At 65.5% G+C, this 25,086-nt stretch overlaps 1 protein-coding gene across 1 annotated transcript in view; it reads right to left on the reverse strand.

Moving 5' to 3' along the window:
- CAD (carbamoyl-phosphate synthetase 2, aspartate transcarbamylase, and dihydroorotase) overlaps positions 1-25,086 on the reverse strand; it is a 34,029-nt gene that overhangs the window by 5,519 nt on the left and 3,424 nt on the right. Inside the window, 33 exon segments of the mRNA XM_065587324.1 lie at positions 145-240; positions 417-557; positions 1,039-1,229; positions 3,558-3,759; positions 5,131-5,262; positions 5,698-5,862; positions 6,301-6,467; positions 7,118-7,199; positions 7,627-7,875; positions 8,479-8,583; positions 9,774-9,956; positions 10,035-10,202; positions 10,736-10,954; positions 11,717-11,899; positions 12,293-12,465; positions 12,468-12,516; positions 12,771-12,869; positions 12,977-13,223; positions 13,729-13,979; positions 14,146-14,258; positions 14,507-14,640; positions 15,006-15,130; positions 15,576-15,764; positions 15,996-16,217; positions 16,690-16,923; positions 17,130-17,261; positions 18,983-19,125; positions 19,708-19,820; positions 20,257-20,442; positions 22,125-22,296; positions 22,838-22,979; positions 24,486-24,627; positions 24,906-25,035. Of these exon segments, the coding sequence (XP_065443396.1) occupies positions 145-240; positions 417-557; positions 1,039-1,229; positions 3,558-3,759; positions 5,131-5,262; positions 5,698-5,862; positions 6,301-6,467; positions 7,118-7,199; positions 7,627-7,875; positions 8,479-8,583; positions 9,774-9,956; positions 10,035-10,202; positions 10,736-10,954; positions 11,717-11,899; positions 12,293-12,465; positions 12,468-12,516; positions 12,771-12,869; positions 12,977-13,223; positions 13,729-13,979; positions 14,146-14,258; positions 14,507-14,640; positions 15,006-15,130; positions 15,576-15,764; positions 15,996-16,217; positions 16,690-16,923; positions 17,130-17,261; positions 18,983-19,125; positions 19,708-19,820; positions 20,257-20,442; positions 22,125-22,296; positions 22,838-22,979; positions 24,486-24,563 (5,085 nt within the window). The 5' untranslated portion in view covers positions 24,564-24,627; positions 24,906-25,035.

Genomic DNA, 25,086 nt, shown 5'->3' on the forward strand with positions numbered 1-25,086 from the left:
CTGGTGCCCTGGCCAATCCATCCCCCCACTCCAGGCCCACGCCCATCACCATGCAGACAGGATCAGGGCACCAGCAGGCTCCTCCCCCACACAGGGAGATGGTGAGTGACAGCCAGGCAGACACACACCCCCCCCCCCCAGTACCTTCAGAGTCTCCTTGACTGGGGCAGGAGGTGGCACACTAACTGCCCCCGTGGGCCATTTCCTCACGTCCTGGCCGTAGCCGGGGGGCACCAGCACCTGCAGGACACAGACACTCAGCGAGGAGGGAGCCAAGACCTGGGCTGAGATGTGGTGGGCATGGGGGGGCCGGGCTCCGCCCCAGCTGGCTTGCCCCTCCCCCCCCCCCCACTCGGCAGCACAGCCCAGTGTCTCAGGTCACCCCAGAAGCCTCCCCTTTTCCCCCGCGCCCTTACCTGTCCGTCGATGTAGGCAACCTCCCCACGTAGGATCACTCTCCGCACCATCCCCTTCACCTTCGTGCCCTCGAACGGTGTCCACTGGCACTTGCTGAAGGCCATGTGGCTGGGGACGATCCACTCGTGCTCCAGGTCCACCTGGCCGGGGGGGCAGAGCCGGGTCAGGCTGGGGTGGGGGGCAGGCCCAGGGACAATGGGTGGCACATCAGGGTTGGGTCTGGGCTCTGGCTGGGAGCTTGTCGGGGTGGGGCTAGGCCCAGGGAGGGCAGCACATTGGGGGCAGGCCCAGGAGGGCGGGTGGTGGGGCAGGGCCCGAGAGGGCAGCAGGGTGGGGCTCCAGCACTCACGTCTGGCAGCTGTTCAGGGTGGGGCTGGGCCCACAGAGGGTGGGCAGCACATTGGGGACAGGCCTAGGAGGGCGGGTGGGTGGGGCAGGGGGGCAGTGGCGCCGGACCAGGCCCAGGCTCTGGCTGGGCGCTCATGTCTGGCAGCTGTTCAGCAGGGCACAGCCATTTGCTCCTCAGCTCCCCCGGAGTCCCCAGGGCTCAGCGATGCCAGCCGTCCAGCCCAGCGCCGTTCCCATGGGGCACGACCCCCCCACTGAGCACAGCCCCCCCACCTCAATGTAGGTGTCGTCCTGCGCGGGCAGGGAGAAGATCTTGCGGGGGTTCTCGTAGAGGCGCTTGACCACATCCTCGATGGCGAGGCGCCCCTCGGAGACGGCCGTCAGCAGCAGGGGCAGCATGGTCTCCAGACCGGGGTAACCTGGGGGTGGCTCCTTCCCTTCCTTCTCCTCCACCGTGTGGGGGGCTACGGGCACAAAGGAGGTGTTCAGGGGGTCCAGTGCCTCCTCCTCATTCTGCTGCCCCCCTCGCTGATGAGGTTCAACAAGGACAAGTGCAGAGTCCTGCACTTAGGACGGAAGAATCCCATGCACTGATACAGACTAGGGACCGAGTGGCTAGGCAGCAGTTCTGCAGAAAAGCACCTAGGGGTCACAGTGGATGAGAAGCTGGATATGAGTCAACAGTGTGCTCTTGTTGCCAAGAAGGCTAACGGCATTTTGGGCTGTATAAGTAGGGGCATTGCCAGCAGATCGAGGAACGTGATCATTCCCCTTTATTCGACATTGGTGAGGCCTCATCTGGAATACTGTGTCCAGTTTTGGGCCCCACACTACAGAAAGGATGTGGAAAAATTGGAAAGAGTCCATCGGAGGGCAACAAAAATGATTAGGGGTCTGGAGCACATGGCTTATGAGGAGAGGCTGAGGGAACTGGGATTGTTTAGTCTGCAGAAGAGAAGAATGAGGGGGGATTTGATAGCAGCCTTCAACTACCTGAAGGGGGGTTCCAAAGAGGATGGAGCTCGGCTGTTCTCAGTGGTGGCAGATAACAGAACAAGGAGCAATGGTCTCAAGTTGCAGTGGGGGAGGTCTAGGTTGGATATTAGGAAACACTATTTCACTAGGAGGGTGGTGAAGCACTGGAATGGGTTCCCTAGGGAGGAATCTCCTTCCTTAGAGGTTTTTAAGGCCCGGCTTGACAAAGCCCTGGCTGGGATGATTTAGTTGGGGATTGGTCCTGCTTTGAGCAGGGGGTTGGACTAGATGACCTCCTGAGGTCCCTTCCAACCCTGATATTCTAGGATTCTATGAGTGACCCACCTGCAGGGCCAGCTCCCCCAGTGCCCAGCAGGGAACTGCCCTGGGGTGAGAGGCCAGCCAGGCCTCTGCCCAGACATCCACCAGCATCAGCTGGGAGGGACCAACGGACTCACTTGGTACTGGCCCAAGGTGCCAGATCCCATTACCCACCTCTCAAGTGGGGACAGGCCCCATGTCCCATTCCTCGCCCCCTTTCCCCCCCCCCCGCCCCGAGCCAGCCAGTCCCTGCCCTGGGGCCAGATGGGAGATGACTCCCCCTAGAGGGAACAGGCCCCATGTCCCAATCCCTGTGTGACGTTATGAGTGGAATATAATATCTCATTGAAAGGTGACCGTGAGTTAATTAACTCTTTCTGGCACTGACTGACCTGACCCATGGCCGAACTTTAAAGACTGGTTAGTAAGATATGTAAATGAACAGAGCTTTTGCATTGTTAGAGGTAGAAGGGGAGCTGTTTGCTCAGGGCTTGTGATGTAGGCAAACAAGTCTTGTCTATTCTATAGCTTTCATTCAAAGATCAAAAAAGGAATATTAACATTTAGGAAGACACTTGAGGGAAATAGTATTATTGTCTCTATGTCTCTTTGAAGGTCGTGATAACCTGTATCTGAACTGTTTAATGGATAAATTACCCTGTGCTAATTGCCAGGATGTTTGGGAGAAGGAGAGTTAAGCCTAATGTTTTCTCAGGCCAAAAGGCTGCTGGAAATGTATAAGAACCCTGGGACATGATCCTGCTTCATCTCAGATCTGCTTTGGGTTTCAAGAGGGGGAAACCTTAAGCCACAAGGATTGAGATCCCCAGTCACTGACTGGAGCCACCCTGAATATGGACATTGGACTATAACTTATGGACTATTTCTAAAAGGACTTTTGGCAACTACAAGCTCATCTCTGCTATGTATCTGAACCTCAAGAATTGAATTCAAGTCTGTCTGTAGATTGATCTTTTAACCAACACTCTCTCTTTTCTTTTTAATAAATTTTAGCTTAGTTAATAAGAATTGGCTGTAGTGTGTATTTTGGGTAAGATCTAAGTGTAATTGGACCTGGGTGTGTGGCTGATCCTTTGGGGTTGGAAGAACCTTTTCTTTTCTATGATGAGATCAGATTCTCAGTAATATCATCATATCTGACAGGTGTGTCTGGACGGAGGCCTGAGGCTGGGCACTTTAAGGGAACTGCGTTGTTTGAACTTCTGAGTAACCAGTGAGGTTTTGTGCTGGTTGGTAAATCTAAGTATTGGAATATCCACCAGCGTTTGGGGTTTGTCTGCCCCGGTCTGTTTGCAGTTCACCCGAATTGAGTGACCTCAGCTGGCTCCCACGGGCAGCACCGTCACACCCTGCCCCAACCCATCCCTGTCCTGGGGCCAGAAGGGGGCCGGCACCCCCTAGAGGGGACAGACCCTGGATCCCAGGTCCAGGACACTCCAGCTGGTGCCCCGGCGCCCTAGAACGGTCCCCCTCACCGTGGTCTGTGGCAAAGCAGTCGATGGTGTCCATGTTCTCCCACAGCGCCTCCAGGTCCTCACGGGTGCCCAGCATGGGCTGCACCTGTGCGCGCCCCTCCCTGATGCGTCCAATGTCGTCCTCGCACAGGAAGAGGTGGTGCGGCGCCACCTCACACGTCACCTGGATGCCCTTCTGCTTGGCAGCCTTGATGATCAGGATCTGCAGGCCCAGGCTGAGGGTGAGACACCGTCCCCCATCCCAGATCCCCCTCCCCCACCCTCCCTGCACACACTCCCTGTGACCAAGTTGGGGATTTTCTTAGTGTTTTGCATGAACTCTGCGTCCCTCAGTTTCCCTGGGTGCTGCGTGTGTGACAAGGGGGAGGGAGGGGGGTGCAGACGACCAGGCGTGACCTCGCCTAGCAGCCGGGGCTCAGTGACTGGTGCCCCAGCCCAGCTTGGGAGCCAGCCGGTTCACAATGGGATGAGGCGAGAGGGGCCGGGGGACCTGCCCAGCCCGTTCCAGCCAGTGGGGGAACAAAGGAGGCTCAGGCGGCCTGTTTACCTGGGACAGGGGACAAAGGACAGGGGAGGAGCAGTTGGGGGAGGGGCCCCCTGGATGTTCTGTGCGGAGACTGGCCAGGCCCGAGGCCCCGGAGAACTGCCTGGGCTGGGCTCGTGTGTGACGCTGGATGAGAGCCACTGCAGGCGTGGGGGGAGGAGGCATTGCTCCCTCGGGATGGAGGCCCTGGGGGCCCAGAGCGAGAGGGCTCCCTGAGGGGGCCACGGCAGAGCCAGGCATGCTGGGAGCTCAGAGGTACAGTCCCAGGAGGCGCAGGGCCAGGGGGCCTTCCCGAAAGGCCGTCACGCTGCGGGGGGTTACTCCCGGGGCCCCACAGAGCCGAGAAAAGGCACAAGTCCGGTGAGTCCGTGACACCCCCCCCCCACCCCACAGGGCCCAGGCCGAGGGGAGACACCGCCCCCCCATGCCCCATCTGCGCTGCAGCCCTCGCTACGCCAGGCGGGCTGCATTTCGCTCAGCGTTTGCCAGCCAGCGCCTCCGGCCAGCGTTTGCCGTTCTCACATTAGCACACACCGAAGGTTTCCGGGGGTCCCAGCGGGGCCCAGCGTCTCTGCAGTGAGCTGGGAGTCACTAGATAACCCGCCCAGCCAGCACCAAGAGCTCTTTGGGGCTTTCCCCAGGCCTGGCTCGGTTTAACTCCGACACAAGGGGTGTAAATACACACACACACCCCCCATGGGGCAGAGAAACATTCCCCCCCGGCACACTGTCGAGTCGCTGCAGCCGCTGGGGGGCAGATTGCGGAGCCGGTGGGGGGCGCTGGCCCAGGAGCACTGCAGGCACACAGCCGGGGCTTTGCAGGGCAGACGAGGACCCATGGGGCAGGTCGGGGAGTTCTGGGCGCTCACAAAAGCCAATTCGCACTGAGGTTCATCGTGCTGCCTCTGCCCAACCGGGCCTTTTCCTAGAACCTCTCCTGGCCCCAGTGCAGAGGATGACACTGCCTCCCGCCCGGCCTGCAGACAGGCAGCCACAGCTCCTCCCCAGCCCAGACCCAGGTTGCCCCACCTCCTCCTTGCGTGCCACGTGGCAGATATGCACGGGGCGCTGGTACAGCTGGGCCACCATGAGAATCGCTGCCACCGTCTGCTTCTCCGCGTGCGCCACGATGGGCAGGTGCCTCGGCCACTGCTCGAAGTGCTGGGGGGAGAGAGCAGAGCTGGGGAGAACCAACAGTTGTACCAGGGGGAGAGGCAGAGCCTGGCACGAGGGAAGAGTCGGGGGGGGGGGGGGGGGCAGTCAGACAGCAACGCTGGGGGAGCGAGGTCAGGGGGGGAAGAGAACAGCATTTGGGGGGGGACAAGACAGAAGGACAGTGGCTGCCCTGTTGGCTGGGGGAGGGTCAGGGGGGCACGACAGCTGGATAGCAGTGCTGGGGGAAGGTTGGGGGGCAGAGCACAGCACATGGGGGCAGGGAGACAGGACAGACGGACAGCGGCTGCAATGCAGGCTGGGGGAGGAGGGCGTCCCCACTGCAGATGCAGAGGGCAGGCTGGGCCCTCAGCCCCCGGTGGGCGCTGTGCTGCTGGCGCCAGGAATGGGGTTGGACCCCCCAGCCCTTCCCGCAGGACCCACCTCCATCCACAGCGAGACATTGTCCATCTTGAGCTCGGAGAAGGTGTCATTCAGGTACATCTTGAGCCCGGCGGCTGCGCCAGCCACAGGACCCAGGGATCCGGCATTGTCAGACGCAGCCCCCAGGAACAGGGCGAAGTCACAGCGCGAGCCCACCTCCGCCAGCTGCAGGGAGACAGGCTCAGACAGGCCCAGGATGGGGTGCCAAGCCGGGCCTGGACCAGCGTGTGGATCGGCCCCAGGCCTGCAGCTCCACACACACACACACACACACACACACACACAGCCCCCCAGCACCTCCCAGGCCCACGCTGCACATACAACATTCCCCAGGGGGCTGAGGCTGGCCTGGCGCAACGCCTGGCGCTGCCAGCTCCATGCCTGGGAGTGTGAGTGGCACCTGCCAGGGCGGGGAGGGTGCGTGGGCTGGGGTGTCAGGGGGGACTCTGCGCAGCACCCGGGGGGGGGGGGGGAGCGAGGGGGGTCCCTGCACGACATCTCGGGGGGGGGGGGGCAGCCGAGGGGAGGGGTCTCTTCACGGCAGCTCAGGGGGCCTGAGGGGGCATCTGCACAGAAGCTCGGGGGGGGAGGGGGGGCATTCACCTTCTGCACCAGGGCAAAGGAGCTGGCGTCGACAACGGCGGGGCGGGTGTTGGGCATGGCGCACACCATGGTGACGCCCCCCGCCAGGGCGGCCGCTGTGCCCGAGGCGAAGTCCTCCTTGTGGGTGCCGCCCGGCTCCCGCATGTGCACGTGCACGTCGATCAGCCCTGGGGGGGGGAGAGGGGTCAGAGCAGGGGCCACAGAACCCCCGGCTGGCGCTGCTGGCCTCGGGACTCAACAGGGGCAGGCCCGGGGGGCAGTGTGAAGCCAGACAGTCCTGCTTCTCTCGGCTTTGTCCACTGGCTGGTATGGTCACCCCCCTCGCCCCCACCGTAGGCCGGGGGTCACGCTGGAGGGGGGTAGTCACGCCCGGGGGGGGGGGATAGGGGGGTGGTATCACGCCGTCCTGCAAGTACCAGAATGCCTGGTACCCGGGGTGCGTTAGTACCACCCTAGGTAACGGCGCCCGGCTTTGAGCCCCCACTCCATGGCGCAGGGACACAGTGGGGATCCCAGGGGGCCGAGCAGCGCATGGGGCTCCATGGTAACGCCAGTCAGGCCGGGCAGCACACCTCAGGGCAGATGCTTCAGGCCAGGGACTCTCACTGATGGGGGGGGGGGGGGGGGGGGGGGGGGCAGGCAGACACTCCCCACCTCACCCGGATTTACCCAGGATCCAGAGGGCCCTTCCCAGAGCCACTACATGTCCCTGCCGGGGGGGGATGACGACACATGCTCCTGCCCCTCCCCATTGCTTCCCTGCCAGGGGAAGAGCCCCCAGCCCCCCCCCCCCCCCCCTTGCCGGGAGCCCCGGTACCTGGCAGGCGGATGAGCTTCTGGGAGGTCATGCAGTCCACGTGCAGCTTCAGTGGGGGGGCCGTCCCGATCTGGCCCAGGGCCTGCGGGGGAGGCAGCTCAGCTGGGGAGAGCAGAGACCCAGCCAAGGGGGGCAGGGGGCTGGGCTTCCTCCACGGCCCAGAGCCCCACAGCTCCCTGGGGCCAGGACACGCTCGTCTGGGCAATCAGTGCCTCTCCAGGAGCCCCCATGCCAGGCAGCCTCCCCCCACCAGCGTCGTGCCCCCACCTGGCCAGGCAGCCCCTGACCAGGCCAGCCTTCTCACATCCCCAACAGCCAGGCAGCCCCTCCCCAGCAGCCACATCGCTCCCCCCGGCCGGTCCCCGCCCCCAAACGGCCAGACTGCCCTGCACCGACCAGGCCGTACCCCACCTAGCCCGTCCCCCCACACCTCCTCCCCAGCTGGCCCGTTTCTCCCCCCCCACACACACACACACACCCCCTCCCCAGCTGGCCGGCCCCCACGCCACCTCCACGAAGAGCTTGGTGCACTTGATGTCGATGATGAGGGGCACGGAGTAGTCGACGGCCAGGCGCCGGGTGCGGTAGCCCTTGGTGACAAAGGATGAGAGCCGGCGCCCCCCGGCGTTGCGCATGGAGAGGTTAATGACCAGCTCAAAGTGGTTCTCGGCCAAGTAGTCCATGATGCTGCGCTGCGTCTCCTTGGCCCCGGCCTCGCTGCCGTCCGCATCCTCGAAGTGCCAGTCCACAGCCGTCACCTGCCCGGCGGGAACCAGAGCCCCACTGCCGTGACTGGGCATGAACCGGGGCAGGGGCGGCCCTGCTCCCAGGCCAGGCACAGACTGGGGGCGGGGCGGGGGGGGGGTCCCAGCTCCAGGGACGGGGTGGGGGGGCAGAGGAGGGGTGGCCCTGCTCCCAGGCCAGGCACAGACTGGGGGCGGGGCGGGGGGTTCCTCGCTCCAGGGACCTGGGGATGGATGGTGGGGGAGAGGAGGGGTGGCCCTGCTCCTGGGGCCAGGCACAGACTGGGGGGCAGGGGGTTCCTCGCTCCAGGGACCTGGGGATGGATGGGGGAGGGGGGCAGAGGAGGAGTGGCCCTGCTCCCGGGGCCCGGCAGACTGGGGCGAGGAGAGGGGTTCCTCGCTCCAGAGACCTGGGGACAGACTGGGGGACAAGGGAATGGTGGCCCTGCTCCCAGGACCCAGCATGGAAGGGGTGCCACCCCATGCCAGTAACTTGGGCACTGGCCCCACGCCTCTGGTGCAGGTCCAGCAGCCTGGGACAGGCCTGGGAGCCTCACCCAAAGCTGCCCCCCGGCCGCGCCGCACCAGGAGAGGCGGCAGCCCGCCCCCGGCCAGTACCTGGATGCCGTGCTCGGTGTAGAAGTCGGCAGTGCCCAGGCTGGCATACAGGTTGTAGCCCAGGCTCTCCAGCGTGCGCACTGTGGGCAGCAGCTCACTCTTGTTCTGCAACAGCCACCGGAGGGGTCAGAGCAGGCCAGGCCTGGGCAGCCCAGCACCCCCCTGCCCCAGGGCCCCTCCACCCGCATGGCCCCGATGTACGGAGCTGGCACTAGGAGCGGGGATTCCTGGGCCTGCTCGCAGCCTAGAGGGCTGGGACACAATGGGAATTGTTAGTAATGCTTTTTTGAGTCCTGTGTGTGCCTCAGTTTCCCCCGTGTGCGGCACTGTTCCCCCACAGGTGGGAGCTCTGGGGCAGGCGAAGACACAGGTGTGGATGGTGCCTGGCGGCCTGGGTCCTTAGGGCCCATCTCCATGCAGCTCTTGAGAAAAGAAGGGCAGATCCAATGGCCGGGACGTGGACACCAGGCGACCAGCGACCCAGAGAGACGTGGTCGTCCCGCCTCTCCGCAGGGGGCTGAGCCGCATCCCCCAGCTGGGGAACAAAGGCTGGGAGGGGGGGGGGGTTAAGTGTGGTCTGTGGGGAGCAGTCGGGGGCACCCCGGGAGTCTGACAAAGGAGATCCGACAGATGGGGGGACAGAGCTTGAACCACAGGGGTCACTGCAGCTGGGCGCCGGCTGCCCAGAACGGACTCCGCTGGGACCTTCACTTCCCTGGGCTCCCCCAGGGCTGCCTGTGCCGTGTGCCAGGCCGGGGATACACCCTCCTGTCTGCCCGCGCTGGCTGGGTGTCCCCACAGACGCTGGGGGGTGCTGCTCCCCCAGACTGTACACGTCTCCCCCAGGTCTGTCCCAGACTCGCTGCCCGGCGCTCCCGGGGGGGGGCAGGGGGGCTGCAGGCCCAGGGGCCCAGTCTCAGGAGGCGGCGAGGTCACATGGCTCACCCTGGGGGAAGAGTGAGACCCTGGGGGGGTCAGGGTCATTGAAGGCCCCTCCCAGGGACTGTTCCCAGGCTGGGACGTAGCCCAGTCCTGGGGGTCGGTGACAGAGGTGCCTGCCTATCACCAGTGTGACGAGGGACCTGGGCCAAGGCAGTTTGCGAGGAGCCAACCTAGAGCAAGGTGCAGCGTTGGGCCTCCCTCCCTCAGGAGCAGCCTGCTTCGTCTCCCGCTGCTTTTGGCTGCTGCATGTTAGCGTTCTGGATTCTACGCTGCGTTGCCGCCATCCAGCGCGAGGATTTAAACTTCGCATCCAGTGTCTCTGAGCACGTGCCGCGGCCCTGCCCCGCCCTCACCTTGTAGCTGCCGATGGTCAGCAGGATGTTCTTCTTGGGGATCTTGAACCCGGTGCTCAGCATGGCTTTCAGGTAGGCCTCACAGCGGTTCTCCCCAAAGCAGGCCACCTCACCCGTGCTGGTCATCTCCACGCCCAGCACCACATCTGCCCCCGCCAGCCGCGAGAAGGAGAACTGGGGAACCTGAGGGTGCAGAGGGCAGGGGGGCTCAGCAAGCCAGACAGCCGTGACCACCCCACCCACCGCTCCCCACTCGCTCACCTTGACACCGACGATCCCAGTGCCTGTCATCAGCCCCACCGACTCCACCTCCTCGCCCATGATCACCTGGGTGGCCAGGGCCACCATGTCCACCCCCAGCGTCTTGGAAACGAAGGGGAAGGAGCGGGAGACACGCACGTTGCACTCGATGACCTTCAGCTGGTCGTCCTGCAGACGGACGGGAGCGTGGGGTGACCTATCCCAGCGCCTGGAGACCCAAACTCGCCCTGCCCAGCCTGGCTAAAGCCCGATGGACCTATCTTCCGCGGTCAGAACAGAACAGCCGCCTTAGGTCAGAGGAAAGGCCCCTCTAACCCGGTGTCCTGTCTTCCCACGGTGGCCAGTGCAGGTGTCCCGGAGGGAATGAGCCGAGGAGGGAATCAGCAAGTGAGATGTGTGGAGCACCAGCTCGCCCCGGCTTGCTTCCCCCTTCCGCAGGGCACTGAGCACCCAGAGAGGTAGGGCAGGGGCAGGGGTAGGCCCCCCTCGGATCCCAGCACGCTGCTCCCGCCCTCCCGCCGCATCCAGGGGCCCAGTCCCAGGCAACTCTGGCCTGGATGTGACATGTGGCCGGCTGCAGGAGACGCTGCAGAGCCCAGAGCGGTCAGCGGGGAAGGGGTCCGCTGCCTCCCTCCCCCCCCCCCCAACTGAGGGCATTGAGGCTGACTGCTCCCCAGGTCCCTGCTGCCCCATGGCGGTACCTTGGCGATGAGCTGCAGGTTGAAGGGCCCCGTGACCAGCAGCTCCTGCCCGATGGCGTGCACAATGGCCTGGATCCGCTCCAAGGTCTTGGGCGTGATGTCCTGGGGCGGCGTCACCAGCGTGGCGTCCCCCGAGTGCACGCCCGCATTCTCCACATGCTCCGAGATGGCGATAGCCACCACTGCGCCGTCGCAGGCCACGGCGTCCACGTCGATCTCCTGTAGGGGGGTGGGAGGGTACGACCGGACCCCTGAGCATCCCCAGCCCCCACTGCACCAGAGAACACCCCCCCCCACCCCAGCCTGCTCTCCCTGCCAGTACTGCCCTCCCCACTCCAACGCCCCAGTGCACAGACTGCCCTCAGCACTTCCCTGCCTGTACCATCCCCCCCAGCTGCTCCCCCATCCCCATCCCCGGCCCCCCTCCCTGCCAGTACCACCCACCCCCCACAGCCCCTCCCTGCCGGTACCACCACCCCCCAGCTGCTCCCCCCTCCCTGCTGATACCACCTCCCACACACACAGCCCCTCCCTGCCCTCCCCAGCCCCTCCATGCTGGTACCACCGCCACCCCTCCCTGGCCCCCTCCCCAGTCCCTCTGTGCCGGTACCACCCCCACCCTCAGCACCTCCCACTGCACACACCACACCAAGTGAACCCCCCCCAGAGCCCCTCCTTACCGGTGCCATCCCCACACCCCAGTGTCCCCCAGCACCACCTCACCTACTCAGCCCCCCACTGCAAACCTGAGTGATCCCCATCTGCCAGGCAGTGCCTGACCCCACCCCTCCAGGCACAATCCAGCCCCTGCAGCACGAAGAGCCAGACGGGCTGTCTCCGCCAGCGTGACCGGGGTCCGTGCCCCGGCAGAGGGGTGGGGGTGTTCAGGGCCCCACAGGCCCCCGAGCGAAGCTCTGCCAGCAGCTGCCAGAAACTGGCCCCCTGTGGCCAACCCCCCACGGAGCCGGGCCCCGCGCTGACCTTGGCCTCCTGGATGAACTTGGAAATGACGACGGGTTGCTCCTTGGACACGGCCACGGCGCTGCACAGGAACTTCTCCAGGTCGCTGTCGGAGTAGGCCACGTTCATGGCAGCCCCGCTCAGCACGTAGGAGGGGCGCACCACGCACGGGTAGCCCACCTTGCAGCAGAACTGCTTGGCCGACTGCGGGCAGAGAGACAGGCTGGGCAACCTTCCCTGCCCCATGGCATGCACGGGGGAGCTGGGCTGGGCAACCCCACCCCGTGGCACACCCGGGGGTAGCTAAGCTGGGCCGGGGAACCCTCCCCCCACCCTGCGGCACGCCCGGAGGGAGCTGGGCAACCCCTCCCCCACCCCACGGCACACATGCGGGGAGCTGGGCCGGGCAACCCCTCCCCCACCCCGCGGCACGCCCCGGAGGGGAGCCGGGCCGGGCAACCCCTCCCCCACCCCACGGCACGCCCCCGGAGGGAGGTGGGCCGGGCAACCCTCCCCCCGCCCAGCAGCACACACGGGAGGAGGCCCTGCAGCCCCTCCCACAGCACACACGGAGGGGGGCAGCATCCCCCCCCTCACCTCCATGTCGGAGAGCTCCTTCCAGAGGGGCTGGCTGATGCCGATGGTGTCCAGCAGGCGGGAGAACTTGAAGCGGTTCTCGGCCGAGTCGATGGCCTCGGGGGAGGTGCCCAGGATGCGGCACTGCTGCCGGTGCAGCGCCATGGCGATGTTGTTGGGCAGTTGCCCCCCATGGACAGGATCACGCCCTCGGGGCTCTCCAGTTCGTAGATATCCATCACCACCTGCCGGGGCCAGGGGGCAGTGCAGCCAGGGGGCAGGGAGCGGGGCAGGCCCCCCCGACGGCACGGGCCCCCAATGGCACAGGCACCCGGCCAGACGGGCCCCCCCCGGCTGCAACAGCCCCCGCCCCCTTACCCCCAGCGGCACGGCAGTCTGGCCAGCAAAGCCAGCTCCCCTCGGCCACCTGGGCCCCCCTGGCCCCCAGCCCCAGCGCAGGCGCGAGCACCCCGGCACGCACTCCCCAGGCCGGGCTCACCTCGAAGGAGATCTCGTCGAAGTAGAGGCGGTCGCACATGTCGTAGTCCGTGCTCACCGTCTCCGGGTTGTAGTTCACCATGATGGTCTTGAAGCCCATCTGTAAGAGAGGGGAGCCCTGAGCCGGCCAGGCCAGCGTGGGGGCACGGGGAGATCCAGGGTGCGAGGAGCCCAGGCCAGCGCGCCCGCCCCGCCCTGCCCGCTGACCTTGCGCAGCTCCCGGATGCAGCCCACGGCGCACCAGTCGAACTCCACGCTGCTGCCGATGCGGTAGACGCCGGAGCCGATCACCATGACGTGGGGCTCGCGGAAGGCCAGGTCGTGCTCCGTCCCGTTGTACGTCAGATACAGGTAGTTGGTCTGCGCCGGCCACTCCGCCGCCACCGTGTCGATCTGCTTCACCACGGGTAGGATCTTCAGGTCGTGCCGCATCTTCCTCACGGCCAGCTCAGTGCTGCAGGGAGGGCAGGGCTGAGAGCAGGGAGAGACAGCCCCCCCCCCGCCCCCCAACACACAGCACAGCCCAGAGACTACGGACCCCAGCACGCACGGCTGCACCTCGCCAGCACATCTGGGACGCTGCAGCAGGAGCCCTGCCCCGCCCCGGCTCACTCCCCTGACTCTCTCCCCTCCAGCCCCCCATCCCCTCCAGCCCCGCCCCCACTCTCTCCCCTCCAGCCCCCCCCCACTCCCCTGACTCTCTCCCCTCCAGCCCCCCCGCCCGCTCCCCTCCAGGCCCCCCCGACTCACGCCCCGCCCCACCCCATCCCCTCCCTCCGTGCCCGGCTGTGTCGCCATCACGCCCCGTCCCGCCCCGTCCCCTCCCTCCGTGCCCGGCTGTGTCGCCATCACGCCCCGCCCCGTCCCCTCCCTCCGTGCCCGGCTGTGTCGCCATCACGCCCCGCCCCGTCCCCTCCCTCCATGCCCTGCTGACTCCCCAGCCCGGCACCGGGCATTACCTGAGCACGGCCAAGGCCACCTGCTTGTCGGAGAAGCCCAGCTGCTTGGCTTTCTTGAGCACGTCGGGGGGCATGGAGCTCTGCCCCTCGCGGTAGGACTCCAGCTGCACCGCGTGGTCCGTGATGTTCTTCATCTTGTGCAGGAACCAGCGGTCGATCTTGGTCAGCTCGTAGAGCCGCTCGATGGGGTAGCCGGCTCGCAGAGCGGCCGCTAGCACGAAGATCCGTTTGTCAGTGGGCGTCTCCAGCTCCTGCTGGGAGGGAGAGCTCAGCCAGGATCCGGGAGAGACCCCAGCCCTGAGGGGGGGCCCACCCTGGGTCCCCAGGGCCCTCGGGACAGCACGGGGAGCAGCTCCTGCCCACAGAGTGCATGGGAGCGCTTCGTACCCCGCAGAGCCCCCCGGACCCCCCACTCACCACGTCGGAGGCTGGCTTCACGGTGTGGTCAAAGCCTACGCAGTTCTCATCCACCATGCGCAGCGCCTTCTGGAAGGCCTCCTCGAAGTTCCGGCCAATGGCCATGACCTCCCCTGCAGGAGGACAGGAGACATGGTGAGCGGCCAGGGCCAGGCCGGAGGAGGCACGCGCCAGCCTCTGCGAGGGGGCAGCCCCCAGCGAGCTGCCCCATGTCAGGAAGGGAGGGAAGCCCCCTATGCACAGTCTGAGTCGGAAAGGCCGGGGGGAGCCGCCCGGGGTCAGGGTGGGGGGTCCCAGGTGCCGCTGGCCAGCTCGGGAAGCGCAGGAGTCCGGATGTGGCGGGGGCTGCTGTGCCACGCACCCACACTCTTCATGGAGCTGCCGATCTTGGTGCTGACCCGCAGGAACTTGCTGAGGTCCCAGCGCGGGATCTTCACCACGCAGTAATCCAGGCTGGGCTCAAAGTTGGCCGTGGTGGAATTGGTGACGGAGTTCCTGGGGGTTAGGGGACAGAGCAGGTTCAGCAGCCAGCCCCCAGGGGCCAGACACCCAAGCGAGGGAACTTACCAGGCCTGGGGCTTTAGAGGGGACACGGTCTGGAAGGGGCAGTGACTCTCTGAGGAGTGTCCCCCACTGCCCATCTGACCCTCCCAGCACCCCGTGAGGAGAATTGGCCCGAGGAGGCCTGGACCCAGGGCCTGGCCACAGCGGCTCATGGCCTGGCTGCCGCCCAGCTCGCAGGCCAGGTGAGAAGCGCCCACCCTGCAGGCCAGGAGCCTTCTGGAGTCTGCGCCACACCCTGTCAGGGGACATCACGCCCAGCAGCACTGAGCCCATGGGCCCCACCCCAAAGCCATTACCTGAGGACGGGCAGGGGGATGCCCAGAGCCAGTTTGGCTGCCACGTAGGCCAGCGGGTAGCCGGTCGCCTTGCTGGCCAAGGCGGAGCTCCGTGAGAGCCGGGCGTTTACCTCGATGATGTAATACTGCGGGCGAACAGAAGGGCATGAGATGCTGCTACAGCTGGTCAGGCCCCGGCTCCTCCCGCTGCCCTCCATCTCCGGGGCCAGGCAGGGGCACAGAGCAGGGGCGTTGGACAAGAGGGGATCAGGGGGCTATCCCTCCCACTTTTTACGGGCATGGAGCAGTGATGGGAGGAGGGATGGAGAGGAGCAAGCAGAGGGCAGGGCCTCGGGGGAAGGGGTGACCGGGGGGCAGGGCCTCAGTCCAGGCACTGATGGTCCCACTTTTAGGAAGCTTTCGCTGCTCCGGGCACAGAGCCGGGCCAGGGATGCTGCGGCGCTCTGCCACTGCTCGGAGGAACAGCTCGGAGCAGTGCACGGGCAGCAGGCTGGGGCACGGCAAGGCGGGGCTGACCCAGAGTCCCAGGCCCCATGCGATGCATGCTGGGACCCGCTGGCTGGCTCTCACCTGCTCCGACTCGGGGTTCAGCGCGTACTGGATGTTGCACTCGCCCACGATGCCCAGGTGCCGGACCACCTTGATGGCCGTGTGGCGCAGCATGTTGTACTCCCGGTCGTTCAGCGTCTGGCTGGGGGCCACCACGATGGACTCGCCCGTGTGAATGCCCAGCGGGTCCAGGTTCTCCATGTTACAGACCTGCCGGGGGGGGGAGCGATTCACCCCACTGCCCCTTGCTGCAGGGAGGCCACCCACCCAGCCTAGACTGGCGCAGAGACGCGGGGCCCTGGCCCCAGGCTGCTCTTCCTGGGCACTCTCCAACTCCCCCTGCCTGGGTGTCCCCAAACCCCCTGCCCCCCACCCTGGGCACCGCCCATCCCCCTCCCCACGGCAGCTGCCCCTGCCCGGTGCCCCCGCTCCCCTCCTTACGGTGATGCAGTTGTCGTAGGCGTCCCGCACCACCTCGTACTCGATCTCCTTCCAGCCCTTCAGGGACTTGTCCACAAGCACCTGGGAGGTGTGCGCGAAGGCCTGGCTCACCAGCGTCGTCAGCTCCTCCCGGCTGTTGGCGAAGCCGGAGCCCAGACCGCCGAGGGCGTAGGCCGAGCGCACCAGCACCGGGTAGCCCAGCCTCGAGGCTGCGGCCTGAGCCTGCCAGGACCAGACCAAGGAGTCAGAGGGGCCGACTGGCAGCAGGGCTAGGACTGCACGGTGGGGGAGCAAGGGGCAGCAGAGAACAGAGGCAGCACTGCAGGGGGCTGGGGGAGCAAGGGGCACTGGGGATAGGGCAGTGCTGGGGGGGGGGAGCAGTGAGGGTGAGGGCTGTGCTGCAGGGGGAGCAGGGGGAAGAGCCGTGGGGGGATGGGGGAGCCGGTGGCAGTATGGGGGGGGGCAGGGGGGCTGAGAGTCTGCTCAGCTGGACTCGCTGGGCAGAGCTCACGGGGTGAGGCAGGAGCCCAGGGGCTCGGAGGCGTTGGGGCGCCAGCCCCGAAGGGACAGGGGGACCCCCGGGGGCTGCCTCACTGAGGGACTGTCTGAAAGCTGGAGCACAGCAGGGATCATGGGGATCCCCAACAACCTGCTCTGGGGAGGGGCCCTCCATTGTCCGCCCTCCCCCCCGTACCTGCTCCAAGGAGGAGGCCGCCTCACTAGGCGCCACGTGCTCGTCGATCTCCTCCATCTTCTCCACGAAGACCTTGCGATCCTCCGTCATCTCGATGGAGGCCATGGGCGTGCCCAGCACCCGCACCCGGTACCGGGCCAGCACCCCGCCCTGGGTCAGCGCCACCCCGCAGTTCAGCGCCGTCTGGCCCCCGAAGGTCAGCAGGATGCCGTCCGGCCGCTCATTCTTTATCACCTGGGCGCAAGGGAGGGGCTGGGACTGGGGGCCCGGCCCAGAGCCAGGATCCCCCCACCCCCCGGGGGAGGGGCTGGGACTCGGGGAGCCCTGGACTCCAGGAGCCCTGGACTCCTGGACACACCCTGCGCCCCACAGGGCAGCTCCCATCAGCCCCAGGCCAGTGCACAGGTCCCCCCATGGCCTCGCCCCGGGCTGGGGCTCACCTGCGTGACGTACTCCGGCGTGAGGGGCAGGAAGTACACCTTGTCGGCCAGCCCCTTGGAGGTCTGCACCGTGGCGATGTTGGGGTTGATCAGCACCGTCTGGATATTCTCCTCCTTCAGCGCCTTGATGGCCTGGCCGGGGGGAGACAGCACCGTGACAGCCCAGTGTCCCTCCCCCCGTATCCCTCTGCCCCTTCACTCCAAACCTCTGCCCCATATCCCTCCGCCACCCTCTGCCCCTTCACTCCAAACCTCTGCCCCATATCCCTCCGCCACCCTCTGCCCCTTCACTCCAAACCTCTGCCCCATATCCCTCCGCCACCCTCTGCCCCTTCACGCCAACCCTCTGCCCCGAATCCCTCCGCCACCCTCTGCCCCTTCGCCCAACCCTCCACCCCGTATCCCTCCGCCACCCTCTGCCCCTCCGCCCCGTATCCCTTCACCATCCTCTGCCCAACCCTCCACCCCGTATCCCTCCGCCCCTTCACCCAACCTTCCCCTCATATCCCTCCGCCACCCTCTGCCCCTTCGCCCAACCCTCCACCCCGTATCCCTCCGCCACCCTCTGCCCCTTCACCCAACCCTCTTCCCCTTCGCCCAACCCTCCGCCCCGTATCCCTCCACCACTTCACCCAACCTTCCCCTCATATCCCTCCGCCACCCTCTGCCCCTTCACCCAACCTTCCCCCCATATCCCTCCGCCACCCTCTGCCCCTTCGCCCAACCCTCTGCCCATATCCCTCCACCACCCTCTGCCCCTTCGCACCTATCCCCTCTCCCCCCTTTGCACTAACCCCATGACACACTGTACCTCGAAATAACCCCCTCTAACCCCCATGTTCACCACTTGTATATAGTTATGTGTTGTACAAAGTCTGCCTTGTGAGGTGTCATTTGAGAAATCCTGCTCTGTTGAGCGTCATTGCCCTGCTAATACGTGGGTATCGTCTATGAAGGGGTGACAATCTGCTCTGTCACTGACCCGGGTGGTGAGTCTGGGGCAGGGACACTGACTAGCGCCTCACATACAACAAAGGGACTGAGCTGTTCAGAGAGTCACCAGCAGGGGAGTTGTAAACAAGGAATTGACAGTTCCCCTGAAGGACCCTTGGCAGCTCCCACAGGCCACGGGACGGCCTGGCCCTATGACCCAGCAGAGACTTTTCCAGGACAAAGGGTCGGAGAATAAACAGGGGGAAATCGACCTCGGCCCAGGCCGCGTGACCCCCTGAAAGGCAAAGAACGAACGCTGAACTGGGGGGGGAGGGGTCCCGGGCCCGTGAAACGTATCGCAGCTGGTTCTGCTCTTCCAATGACCAGCCTTGCCAAAGTGTAAGAATTAGATGGCAGATCTCGGTTATTTCTGTGTAACTACTTCTGCCTTCTCGGGCCACAGTGCTTGTAATCACTGCCCCGCGTCGGGCCCTCATCCATACGCTTGGTTCAGCGTGTGAGCAGGGGACTAGCCAGCGCCCTTTGGCGGAGCGAGAGCCGGGGGAGGCGCACATTTCTGGGGTGCAAGGCTGGGGGTTCATGGGAGTCTCCCTGGAAACAGGTCGCAAGTGGCACTTCGCTGGGGAGTCTATCCATGCAGACGGCTCGAGAGCAGAGCCTGGAGGGGCTGCTGGTGGCTAGCAGAGCCGTGCTGTAGCCAGCCTGGGCTAGGGGGTTAAGGGGACACAGCAGTTCCACAGTCTAGCTCGTACCTGGGGGGTGTCACCGCCCCCACACCCCCTTTGGACTAACCCCTCTACTCTCATACCCCTCTGCAGCTCCTGTCCCTCCCCACCTCCCAGCGCCCGGGGCCCAAGCGAGGCCGAGGTCCAGGGGCTGGGAGCACCCAGAGGACTCACCTGCGAGCCGGAGTAGTCGAACTCCCCGGCCTGCCCGATGGAGAGGCCCCCCGAGCCCAGGATAAGCACCTTGCGAGGCCGGGCTACATCCCCGTCCGCCGGGGGCTCCTTGTAGGCCAGCCCCTCCCGCAGCCTCTCACGCACTGGGGAGAAAAGCCAGGCCCGGCCGCCATTAGCCTGGCCACTGGATCGGGAACATCCTCAGCACGGTCAAGGCTCAGGCCACGCTCCCGCTGCGGACACCCAGCTGGGGCAGCACCCGGCCTCGCGCCCGGCTCTCCTCCCTGCTGGCATCACCACAGCCCCTGGTGGTGCCACCCAGGGGGGCAGACGCGCCGCAGCCTGAGACTGGTGCTCCTGACGAGGCGGAGAGGCCAGGAACCTCCATGGAGCAGAGTCTGGCTCCCCAGGGCAAGCAGCCCAGGGGGGCGTCCGGTGCCTTTGCCACGGCATCACGAAGGGCTCAGAGAGACGTTCCCTAGAGGTGCCCACATGACCCCAGTCACATCCAGGGGCCCCTCAGCTGGAGTCTGCCCTTGCCTCAGAGGATGGCATGGCACAGCAGCACCCATGGGGGCAGGGCCCTCCCCCGGCTGCTCAGACATGAACCACCAGAGACCGGCTGAGTCTCCTCCCAGGGCACTGCCCGTGGGCCAGCACCCAGCTCAGCGTGCCGAGGGCACTGACCGGCCACAGCCGCCTCCGGGGCCAGGCCAAGCTCCCACCTGTTCTGCAGTTCTGGCTGCCGGCGCTCAGGTCCCGCACAGTCTCCAGGAAGATGTCAAAGAGGCCCACAAGGTCTGTGGGGCCGGCCCGGTGCTCTGGGTGAAATTGAACGCTGCAAGGGAGTAGGAGAGCCAGCCCGGGTCAGACACGCCCCGCCACGCCCCCTCCCGCCGCCCCACCAGCTCGTGTCAGACGCGCACGGCCCCCCCAGCCCGTACCGGACACGCAGCGCTTCCCCACCCAACCCCCGCCAGCCCGGGTCAGACACACGCCACTCACCGCTCCCCCCTCCCGCCCGGGTCAGACATGCCCCGCTGCGCCCCTCCCCCCCAGCCACCCCAGTCAGACACCCACCCCCCCCTCACCCATGCCAGACAGGCACCGCCCCACCCTTGCTAAGACTCTGCCAGGCAGCACCAGACTCAGGGCACCCCAAGCCCTGCCACAACCAGCCCCCTCTGCTCCCTGACATCGCTGGGGGCCATCCAGGCACAGCTGAGCCCGACGCCTTCCCCTGGGGCACCCAGGACCCTCCCCCGCGCTCCCACCTGAAGAAGGGCTGGGTGTGGTGCACCAGGCCCTCGTTGGAGTGGTCATTGGCGTTGGTAAAGAGCACGGCCCAGCCCAGGGGCAGGCTGCCCGGCTCCACCGCGAAGCCGTGGTTCTGCGAGGTGATGAAGCAGCGCTGGGAGGCCTCGTGGATGCAGGGCTGGTTGTGGCCTCGGTTCCCGTACCTGGGGGCAGGAGGGGAGGGGTCAGCGAGGGCCCAGGCCCCACCAGGAGCTGCAGAGACACGGCCCCAGCCCTGGGGAGCTTGCGACTAGCTAGTGACAGCCCCCTGCCCTGGGGAATGGGCAGCTCACCGGAGGCTCCGCCCAGGGAGTGGGGGGCCCAATGGAGCAGGCTCAGGGGAGACGGGAGCAGCGAGCAACAGGCCTCCCCCCGCCCTCTGCCGAGTGACCCCACGGGCTGGGCGCAGCGTCCGGGGAGACAAGAGAGGGCACTCCACCCCAGAGCCTGGTGCTGCGCTGGCTCTCCCCCAGCTGTGTGATTTGATCAGGATGCTCTATTCCTACATCCAGGGCATTGATAGAGCTGTGACACCAAACCGGCCCCAGAACAGACCCCGTGGAACCCCACACGAGACCCCCCTGCCATCCCACACTGTTCCGTTCGCAGGGACTCGCTTCGTGGGCCTTCGACCAGCTCTGAACATAAGAGTGGCCCTACTGGGTCAGACCAAAAGTCCATCTAGCCCAGTATCCTGCCGGCCGACAGTGGCCAGTGCCAGGTGCCCCAGAGGGAGTGAACCTAACAGGTAATGATCAAGTGATCTCTCTCCTGCCATCCATCTCCACCCCCTGACAAACAGAGGCTAGGAACACCATTCCTTACCCATCCTGGCTAATAGCCATTCATGGACTTAACCTCCATGAATTTATCCAGTTCTCTTTTAAACCCTGTTATAGTCCTAGCCTTCACAAGCTCCTCAGGCAAGGAGTTCCACAAGTTGACTGTGCGCTGTGTGAAGAAGAACTTCCTTTTATTTGTTTTAAACCTGCTGCTTATTAATTTCATTCGGTGACCCCTAGTTCTTATATTATGGGAATAAGTAAATAACTTTTCCTTATCCACTTTCTCCACATCACTCATGATTTTATAGACCTCTATCATATCCCCCCTTAGTCTCCTCTTTTCCAAGCTGAAGAGTCCTAGCCTCTTTAATCTCTCCTCATATGGGACCCGTTCCAAACCCCTCATCATTTTAGTTGCCCTTCTCTGAACCTTTTCTAGTGCCAGTATATCTTTTTTGAGATGAGGAGACCACATCTGAATGCAGTATTCGAGATGTGGGCATACCATCGATTTATATAAGAGCAATAAGATATTCTCCGTCTTATTCTCTATCCCCTTTTTAATGATTCCTAACATCCTGTTTGCTTTTTTGACCGCCTCTGCACACTGCACGGACATCTTCAGAGAACTATCCACGATGACTCCAAGATCTTTTTTCCTGACTTGTTGTAGCTGAATTAGCCCCCATCATATTGTATGTGTAGTTGGGGTTATTTTTCCCAATGTGCATTACTTTACATTTATCCACATAAAATTTCATTTGCCATTTTGTTGCCCAATCACTTAGTTTTGTGAGATCTTTTTGAAGTTCTTCACAGTCTGCTTTGGACTTAACTATCTTTAGCAGTTTAGTATCATCTGCAAACTTTGCCACCTCACTGTTTACCCCTTTCTCCAGATCATTTAGGAGTAAGTTGAACTCTGCATCCACGTAACGCAGCTCTGCCGAGCCCGCCTGGCTCCAGCAGCCCCCAGCTGGCGTGAGCAGGGGAGCTCCACGCTGGGCGTGCAGTGGGGCGGGGGGAGGGCTGCCTGCGGTGTCCAACCCCCGCACACTCACTTCATCTTGTAGGTCTGGGCGCCGATGGCCAGTGCGAGCAGCTGGTGCCCCAGGCAGATCCCGAAGACGGGCTTGGGCTGGGGCTCGGCTAGCAGACGGCGCAGGTTGGCGATGGTCTTCGAGCACGAGAGCGGGTCCCCGGGCCCATTGCTGATGAACAGCCCGTCAAACTCTGCAGGGACAGGACGGGTCAGCAGTAGGGCGGCACCCATGATCCCCTCCAGCCGTCCCCATTACGGCCACCCCCGGGGCACCCCTGCCTCCCCCCACCCCTGCCCCTCCGGGGCACCCCTGCCTCCCTGATATCCCCGCCCCCGGGCACCCCCACCTCCCCCCACCCTCCCCGGGGCGCCCCTGCCTTCCCCCACCCCGCCTCCCCGATATCCCCGCCCCGGGGCGCCCTCACCTTCCCCCACTCCCGCCTCCCCGATATCCCCGCCCCGGGGCGCCCTCACCTTCCCCCACTCCCGCCCCCTCGGGGTGTCCCTGCCTTCCCCCGTGGCACCCCAGCCCCCGTGGCACCCCTGCATCTGCCACCTGTGCCAGCAGCCCCCCGCACTGGGCACCTGCCCTGTCAGCACCAGGGGCCCTACCCTCAGCCATCCCCAGCACCCCACACGTGCCGGGCACACTGCCCCGGGACCCCGCACTGGATACGACACCCTCAGCTGCTCCCACTGATGGGCCCCAGGCCCCCCACCAGAGCCCCTCACCTGCGCTGTCCAGGGGGTGGTCCCAGGGCACCACGGTCACAGCCGCCCCCCGCTGGCACAGGCACCGGATCTGGTTGTACTTCAGGCCACAATCCACAGCCGTGATCCTGACCGAGCCGCCGGGGTTGAACACTCTGGGCTCCTGCGGGGAGAAGGGACAAACGAGGCCAGTGCCAGGCCAGCCAAGAGTCCCACAGCAACCGCTGCCCGCGCGGCTCCCTGCCCCACCCTGGAGCTGAGAGGAGAAGGGGACGGGGGCAGGGGAGGAGCCCGGTGTCACAGATCCACAGGACAGGTGCTATGCCCCAACTTGGGAACAGTCTCTTGTGGGACCCCCTCAATGGGCCAGAGCACCAGGGGTCCCACACTTCCTGAGGGTCGGCCCTGCAGCCTCACTGCCTCCAGCTTCGCACCAGGAGCTGAGCCCGCGTGAACCAGACGTCTGGGAGAGACCTGCCCACTCCTCAGGGACACGCAGCCTGGACTTGCAGCGACACCGCCCGGCCCTTTGCAAGCCGAGCAGGGTTAATTCGTTACCCGGAAGCGGCATCAGCAGGTCTCAGGTTGGCCCGGAGAAATGAAGGCTAAAGCCAGTCCATTCTGGTCCAGCCAGAGCCACCCACCAGCCAAGCTGGAGTGACTCCGCTTGGGGATCCGTCTCTCCCTCAGACACCTGCTTCAGTGCCCGCTTCCTCCGGCATCCCCCTCTGCAGTCCCTGCCGGGCCTGGCTCAGGCCTGGTCTGCACTAGGAACGTCCCTGGGCTGAGCGTCTCTCAGGGTGTGGAAACCCAGACATGCAGCTCTGCCGCCCCAGCCGCCCGCGCAGACAGCGAAAGGCTTCCCCTGTCAGCCTCCCTCCCTCCCGGCCAGCACTGGTTTGCAATGGTGCCAGGGCACCGTGGTGCCCGGGCCAGACTCAGAAGGGCCTTGGCCCCAGACCGGTGCCCTGCCCCACACAGACCCCACTCCCGCTCAGCCTCTTCCGTGGCCCCGCCCACTCCACCACCATCCCCCCCCACCACCACTACCCTGCAAGCAGCAGGCAGGGCCTAGGGAAAAGCGGGGGCGGGGCCTCGAGGCAGCAGAGGGAGGGGACCGAGACCCACAAAAGGTCAATCCGGCCCGGCTCCCACCTGTCGGGGCAGTGGGTTGCCCAGACCGAGGGGGAAGCCCTCCTCTGAGGTGGCACAGACACGCCCTCAGCCCTCCCGGGGGGCCTCTGCTCAGGCGCCCGCTGGGGACGGGGGGCAGGGGGACCTTCCTCCAGGGCCCTGCAGCACGTGCCAGCTGCTTCTTACAGACCCCCATGCGCCACGGCCCGGCCAGCCAGGCGACACCCCACCCCTCGCGTCCTTCACGGCCCTAGGAGCCGACGTGACGCACCGTGGGGGTGAGGTGCTTCGGCCAACATGCAGTAACCCCCCCCCAAACTCTTCCCGCCCGAGCGCCATACCTGGGCCCACGGCCGGTCCCCGCGCAGGCCAGCCCCGAGCGAGGCCAGCAAACGTTACAGAAAACCGCAGGGGAAGTCCTTGGCTCCTACACCAGAGACTCCCTGTCCCCCAGGCTGGGCTCAGCCCTGCCCCCAGCCAGCCCCCGTGCCCCAAGACCCAGCCCCACGCAGGGAGGGGCGACGCCCAGCCCTACCTTCACGGACACCTCCTGCACCAGGTGCCGCTTGTTGGGGTCCTCGAAGGGCAAGTTCCTCTCTTGGGCCCCGTCCATCACCAGCCTGCCCAGCAGCGTCCCCTTCTCCCGGATCCGCTTCGTCAGGGCCCTGGTGTCCACCCTGGCAGGGATCCCAGCGTGAGCGCCAGATCCCTGCCCAGCGCCAGCCCGGCACCCAGCCTCACCCCTGCCCCAGTCTGGAGCCCCCGCCTTGCCCCTGCCCCCTCCCCCAACCCCTCCTCCCCAACCCCGGAGACCCTGCCCCCTCCCTCAACCCTCCTGCCCAACCCAGAGCCCCTGCCCCCTCCACCATCCACACCCACCCCAAAGCCCCCATCTCACCCCTTCCCAGCCCCCAGCCTCCCCACCCGCTCAGCCCCCGCGCCCGCCTGCGCCCCACCTTCCAGCCCGGGGATGTTCTGCTCCTTCAGCCAGTGGTCCAGCGAGCGCACAGAGCTCCAGTGGCTGGGGATCTGTGAGCACTCGCCACGATCAGCGCTGACACGTGGATCTTGCTGGACTCGAACCACTGCCGGGCACAAAGAGGGGTGAGCCGGGCGGATGCCAGGGCGAGCTCCGC

Source organism: Chrysemys picta, chromosome 3 (assembly GCF_011386835.1).
Source record: "Chrysemys picta bellii isolate R12L10 chromosome 3, ASM1138683v2, whole genome shotgun sequence".
NCBI classification, from domain to species: Eukaryota; Metazoa; Chordata; order Testudines; family Emydidae; genus Chrysemys; species Chrysemys picta.